Source organism: Calidris pugnax, unplaced genomic scaffold, assembly GCF_001431845.1.
Source record: "Calidris pugnax isolate Ruff unplaced genomic scaffold, ASM143184v1 scaffold196, whole genome shotgun sequence".
Classification (NCBI taxonomy): Eukaryota; Metazoa; Chordata; class Aves; order Charadriiformes; family Scolopacidae; genus Calidris; species Calidris pugnax.
In genome coordinates this window covers 1,408,529-1,415,995 of record NW_015091042.1, presented here as the reverse complement: position 1 = coordinate 1,415,995, position 7,467 = coordinate 1,408,529, and the positions used below count along the sequence as shown (strand labels likewise).

At 37.3% G+C, this 7,467-nt stretch overlaps 1 protein-coding gene across 1 annotated transcript in view; it reads right to left on the bottom strand.

Annotated features, from left to right (window-relative positions):
• Positions 1 to 4,040: 4,040 nt before the first annotated feature.
• The window catches only part of DLG5 (discs, large homolog 5 (Drosophila)), a 73,202-nt gene continuing 69,775 nt past the window's right edge, over positions 4,041 to 7,467 (bottom strand). The window contains exon 32 of the mRNA XM_014956332.1: positions 4,041 to 5,904. Within this exon, the coding sequence (XP_014811818.1) occupies positions 5,801 to 5,904 (104 nt within the window). The 3' untranslated portion in view covers positions 4,041 to 5,800. The remainder of the gene's footprint in view (positions 5,905 to 7,467) is intronic.

The window sequence follows — 7,467 nt, the reverse complement described above, 5'->3', positions numbered from 1 at the left end:
TGATTTTTATAACTTCATTTGAATCATTCTGCAGCTGTGAAATAGTCACTCTGGCACAAAATATGTGGTGCCACCCTGAAAAATTAGTTCTAAATAATTGAAGTGCAAATCAGTCAGAGCAGGTTACAACAGATCACACTATAATTGGAGCAATTAAACACATATTTTTTACTACAGCACAAGTCAGGATATACAAGTATGAGTATTCATGTGAATGTTAGAAATACATCTGCAGCCAGAAGCTCTGCAAGGCCTCGCAGTTCAGCCAACCCCCAGATATAAGTGATACACATTTGCCACCATGGGACCAACCTTCAGGGTTGCTGAGGACACACAGCTTGTATCACCATCCCGAAATTCAGCTCCATGTGTTTGGTTTCTTCAGTAATTGCACTTACTCATCGTTGCATCTCAAACCTACTTGTTACTATAATGATAAGAGCAATTGCTAGCACTCTCAAATCATATCTTCACAGCAGAAAGCAAGCTTCTATCTCTTACCTTGGGATCTTCTGGCTGACTCCGCTGGCATTATCCTCTCAAAATGCTCTAACAGTTATTTTCAGCACAGAACTGTAAGACTCGCAATCACATTTAGACCCCTTGCATGTATTTAGATGAAGCAGTGCATTTTCAGCCTTCTATTCCTTACGCTGGCCAAACATCAGCCAAGCTCCAAACCTAAAACCTTACGTTGGTCACAGGTGGGTGACAAATATTGCCGTAATTAGGTTAAGCAATTAGATTATTTGAGCACCTAAATGCTAAGCTCAAATGCTTTGGGGGGAGCAGGTAGATTTGGCAAATGAAGGAATTATGATGATTTTAATAGATTTGCATTTTTTATAATGAAATAAGATGAATTTGCAGCAAAACCAGATGCAAAAAGGTCCTCCTCTGAAGATGAAAGACACCATCTTCAGAAAGCCGATCGTCCCCTGCCTTTGGAGGAAGGGCACAGGGACCTTTACATAAGAAATGTCATTCACATTCACACTGAAAAATCCCTGAAAGAAAAAAGCCATTGCAAATATAAACGAAATTATATCAAGAAACAGATTTTTTTTTTCCAAGCTGCTTGAAGTGTTTAATGCTTTGATAGACTTGTTTCCAATTTTGGAAACATCAGCGTATTGTTAAACATGCACTATGCACAAGGATTAAGTTAAGAGTAAACTGCTTTGTTTTCTGAATTAATAAAGATCTTTAGGAAGATGGGAAGAAACCAAAATTGTAAGAAAGGACAAATTGGACACTTAGGAAGTTGGAGTTTTGGTTTGTTCGTAGCGTTTGGGTTAGTGGTGGTCGGTTTTGGGTTGTTTGGGTTTTTATAGCCAGCAGAAGTAGGATTCTAGTTCTTGGACATTCTCTTTATATTGTCAACAAGCAAAGGAAAGGGTCCTAAATCAAGATAGCGTAACTTCCTCAGCCCCTGGTGTTATTTCCTTCAATATGACAGACACAGAAAATAACCCAGTGAGCACACACATTCAGCATATAACGTAGTTAATAAAGCATAGCAATGACATATAATTCACCATAATATGAAGTGACCGTGTTACATAGTACAAAGGTTTTGATGACTTGCTTCTTAAAACAATGATTAGATGCCTGCCATTTTCCCTTCTACATTTTTAGAAAAAAGACTCATATTTTAAAACCTTGTATTAAAAAAAAAAATATCTGGAATTTCATACTTTACACATGGAGGGGAAATTCACCGCACCTTTAATAGATGTATTTTGTAGAGGAAAATTAATTACAAACGCTTATTTGAATGAGACCTACTGCAATCAGAGTATCTTCAGTATGCTTCTTTTCACTGTTTTTTATTTAAGTTACAAGATGAAATAAATATAAAATATATTTTAAAAAAATTTAAAACATTTTCCATACTGGAAGTCTAGAAGATAACTTCCAGTACTGAAAATGTTTTGAATATTTTTAGTCACAGTATGCTTTTTATGCACAGTTTACTTAAAGAAAAAGACCCATCTAGACAACTTCTAAATATGAACAACATTCATCTAAAATTATTTATAATGTAATAAATAACTACTCTTGTGACAGTTTGTAAGGACTTATTTGTTAAAATAGAGTTGAATAATCCCAAATTAAGCTAGTAGATTTACACTTAAGTAATACGATCCCCTATTCACCTGGTTTTTGGATTCACACACACTCGCATCGTTTGGGTTGTACTATCAAAAGCATCTCTTTGAATACTAAAAGAGAAAGAAGTTTAATCAAACAGTTAAAAAGTTTGCTACCAAATGCTCATCAAAAACATACTTCTTCAGTGAAGAACACCAAGATATTTTCTAAGCAAAACGATAGAGAACTAAGGCTGAAAAGAAAATAAATCTCTCTAAAAGCAACCAGATTAATAAGAAACCCTTACACCCACTGACACAGCATCCATTAGAAAATCTACAGGAAGAGGTCGTGCACCTTTTTCATACTGTCCAGTTTCTGCTGCAGGTCTGAAATCTTTACTAGTTGTTGCACAAAACCAAAGTCAGCCTTGTTTGGTGTCTGTATTTTTCACAGCAGTCTCTTTAGTTTCCAAGCCAGTGCACATTTTTCCAATGTCGGTGTGTTATAAAAGAAACTGCCCATTGTGAAATGGAGGTGTAGAATATTAGAAACCACTCGGAGCTTTAAAACATCGGTCTAGAAAAGATTACAAGACTGTACTTCAACCATGAGTATACATCCACCTGAGATGCATCTAGGAAAGCCATTCAAGACTGCTTACGGCAATGTTTGCACTCGCTGAAAGGGATTATGATATGGCCTCCAAATTTATCAGACACTGAAAAAGGACCCTTGTCTGAGGTGAAGAGGTTGGCAGCTGCCAGGGTGTAATTTTGGATCTGGCAAACACTTGCCCTGCAATTCAGGTCAACGTGAACAGAATGCAAAGGTTTGAAAGCGAGTAGATGCTCGTCAATGTATTAACAACAGATCATACTTATGGGCTGCAGTATTTCAGCCATGTCAGTTTAACTATGGAGAAATAACATTAAAAGATGCTGATTTCTAGCTAACTCCTTACCTGCGTGAAGATGAAGTTTTTAGACTTTTGTTGTCTAACTGTATTACTTTTAAACTATTTTTAAAAAACACACAGAACTATATTCTTTATTTAAACACTTGGACAAAGTTACTCTTTTTGGAACGATGACCAAATCTAGCTCCAGTATGTAGTATTATAAAATAAAATAGTGTATCAGGAAACTCTTGATCCGAGCTAAGGGAATCTTTCTAGTGTTTCCTTGTGACCAGAAGATATGGAAGGTATGGCTGTTACTGACCTGCCAAAACCCGCCTACTCTCATTTTCTTCGTCCTCTATTAGAAGATGGCACCATGGTGATTTTTTTTCAAGAAAAGCGGGTAAGGTGCAAGTCCTGTCTTATGACTGAAGGCTATTATAGGGTATGCAGATAACAAGAAGACTGACCATCCACCGATCCGGTTCAGGCTGAAGCTGACTAGCCTGGCATCTGAGAATAAAGCAACTGAAGAAGCAGATAAGTTAATACATAATAATTACCTTCTCTAAGCTTTCAGATAACTTAATAAACAGAAGAGGTTGGTCTGCCTGAAGTGTGAAAACTGAGGAACTGAATTCTACAATGTGCCTTTAAGATAGTGAGTCATGTTTTTGCCCATTAGGTTTTCCCTGGTTTCTGGTGACACTGTCTTGAAAATAACAGTGATCGACTCATTCTCCTGTTAAAGCCTCCATCTAATCAATTGCATTTCTGCTTGAAATCCTTAACTCCACTGGACCAGAACGTTAGAAATATTTAAATACAAATCAACATTCCACTTCTTGAGTGCTGTATTTTTTGAACGTCTTTGGTATTTACGTATGCAAAGCTGGGCAAAACCATGAAACTGAAACTTGTTCCTCTCAGGGTGGGCATTTGAACCTTTATGCACCAATTTCAGTCAGAAAATAAAACCTTACATGAGGACTCAACTAAATTGAGCCAGGAAGAACATTAGCTATAGGCACCTTTTACACACAAGTCAAGTTATAGAAATTGACCTTTATTTAGTAATCAGTTTCTTTAACTTTTTTTTTTTTTGATACAAAGTGACATTTTCATTTTAGTACAGAAAATCCATGTCAGAACAGTACCTGTCTGTTTCAGCTGTACCACTGGAGTCTACTCTGATCTCAAACTTTAAAAAACAAACAAACAACAAGAGATAAACTAAAAACAACTGCTGTCCCTCACCATGATAAGTACTTTGACTAGCAATTCGCCCATACCATTTCCTATTTTTTAATTTATATATATACAGTATTATAATAGTATCGTATAATACTATATAAAATACTATATATATACTATATGTATTATAGTTCAAAATACTTTATATAGTATTTATATAGTTCTATACTATATAGTGAGAGTATTTTGAACTATAAAATAGCATCTGTAAAACAATTTAAATTTAGGACCAGATCTTTCTTTGAAGAACTGTGCAAGAAGAATCCCTTTTTTTAATTAAAAAAGCTACAAACAGAAGCAAAACTACAGCCTGCAGTGTAAAACTAGAAACCCTACGTAATGAAATGTTAGGAACAGTGACCGAGAAGCAGTTCTACTCAAACGATATTTAAAAACAATTAAAATACAGTACCCAAGAATCATGGCACAAGAGACAGAAGAGACAGGTACAAAACCTGTGTTAGGAACACAGAGTCAGAAGTGCAAAAAAACAAAAAGGGAATTGATACAATGGAGTTTGGTACAATAGGTAAATAAGTATTGCAACCAAAACTAAACGATCACTTATTTTTTGACAGTGAAAACACTAACAATTTAGTACCTTTCTAAAGGCTTTTAATCAAAGCCCTAAAACTGTGGCTGCTCTTAAATAAAAACAATCTATGTGAATGCTACACACTGAAGTACAAAGCTTAAGAATTACCCTGCAAAATTGCACCGACATAAGCTTTCCATATTTACAGGATCTAAAAGTGACAGAACACAGCATGCTAGGCCTAGCTTATGACTCTTCCCCACCAGTACTTAATCCAGGCCCAACAACCAAAAATTATTATTTCTCAACACACTTTAAGCTTGGATTGTTCAGATATATTATGACGTTTAAATATTAGATTCATGCATAAAACAAGAAACGATATCTTTGACAGACAAGCGTTGACAGGATACAAACAGTGGTCTGCCCTGTAGAGGAGTGTACTTCTTTCTGAGCTTACTCCCGAGACGTACCGATTCCATCCCACGATATTACCTGGTTGTCAAGTCAACAATGTGTTCAAAATGGTCAACATTGCAACTGAGAGTCACACTGCGCATAAACCATTTGCTCATATTCAGAAATTTCACTCCGTTTTGGAGAGTCACCTCATTAAGTGAAAGGACACAGAGTTAAAAACAAAACGAAACAAAACAAGACATTCAAGTAAACAGCGACAACCAAATACTTTGAAAAAAGTTTTTGTAAACTTGTCATTCTACAGGGTTTTGCAGCATTGTTAAATTCATTACTCATGGACAAGTACACGCTGGTCGCAACCCCTCGTGACAACCTGCCACGTGTACATGTACGACATAAAGAGACAAGCTCGGTGAAGTGATCTACCCCTTCCCACGTGCCTCATCAGGTCCTCGTGTGTTCAGTGTTATCATTCCCCTTCATGGAACAGAAATCACTTACAGGTATCTTTGTAAAGACAAAAATGGACAGAGTCCGTTGGACAGAAAGTTAGTTGGTTATTTCCATCTGCAAAGTAGTTTCACAGCGAAATAAATCTACAGCGGGCCAGCTGGGATCCACAGGACTTTGTTTTGTTCTTGATCGACAGTTGTCATAATCTGAGTGCAAATGCTTGAAAGGGCTCCTCCCTGGACAATGCCTGGAGAAAAAGACACAACCCCCCCCAACAAATGAGACTGGAACAGTTACAACTAATTATGAAGAGCGGTCTTTTGCATTTTTCTGCAAAGTGTTTATCAACAGATCAGAATTAATCTACCCAATTCAATATTTGCCAGAGGCATGACTCTATTAATACAAGAAAAAGAATAAACAGAGCAAAGAGGTCAAGCATTCAATATACAGTTTCTTCTGCTAGCTCTTAAAACAGCCCAGGGAAGTCGCAGAACTGACGGCTATAATCAACTAAGACAACTGTTTTGTTAGAGGCCTCCCTGTACTATTTTCAGAGGCATCAGGTGGCAAAGTTTAAGTCTAAAGATGGTCAGAACCTGCTATAATAAACCTTCTCTGTTCAGCACGTGGTGTTAAGAGTTTTATATTTATGTGGTAATATACATAGAGACTATAGCTGTAGCAACTAGACACTATTTACAAATATTAGAAGTAAATTATGAGGCAGCTCACAGATCCTTGAGCTAAATAAAACAGCGGCGGTTGCTGCTCCAATTCTTATTGTCAACTACATTTAAGGAACAAAAGGCCAACAGGAAGCAACTCCTGAAAATCAATTCAGAGGACAAATGGACATCTTGCATTCTACCCTTGCTAAACGTAACAGTCATAAAAAGTAAAATGCCAACACTGACACAGGAGAGGAGAAGGTACTAGTTTTAAGACTTAAAAAGTGAGGAACCTCATGACCTGAGAAATGTGTCAGCAAAGACTCGGGCCTCAGTTGCCACTAATGTTGGAAAAACATGAAAAATCTTAAAACACTTAAGGCACAATTTCCTTTTCTGAAAAGACAGAATTTGATCTCACATAAAATATTACTTGACTCTGCAGTGCATACTAGAGTTAATGATTTCAGGTGGGTTTGGACACAGAACACAGTAACCATCAAGGCCTATGAAAATTGTCAAACAGCAGTGAGGAAGTGATTCAGATCACACGCCGTGCTCACAACTCACTACAGGAAACAAAGCCCACGTGAAAGAGTCATTAGTCAAAAAATGTACTTCATGAAGCAGCCACAAAGCTCAGGTCTGTCATACAGCTTCATGAGGAAGGTACCATGTCCAACATGCCTATCTACAGGCTTACTTTGTGCACAACATTATAATTTCAACAAGTTTAAATGTCAATGAAGTTTGAACACCCATTCTCTCGAACTACCACCATCTGGGAATGCTGATGACAGCTGGAGTCAGCTGTACTTGGCACTAACAGAGGGAGGTCCTGCTCACATGGCATGTTGAGAAGATACACAGAGTACTCTCTTGGACTGAGTGTTACTTTCACTATCAGGGTGAAACTGAAATGCAACAAATGACTTAACAAGGTGCAGAAGATAACATGCAGTGATGCAACCTGGCCATGTGCAGGTCAAGTTCTGTGAAGACTTCGTATGAACCATTCTAATTAACACTTCTATGGCTATTACATACCAGGCAACTGACTTGAGAATGTGCAGCTTCTCTCAGGATGCAGTGACACAGTTCTACACTAAATACATCCCCCTTCCCTCCCCCGTGCTTGG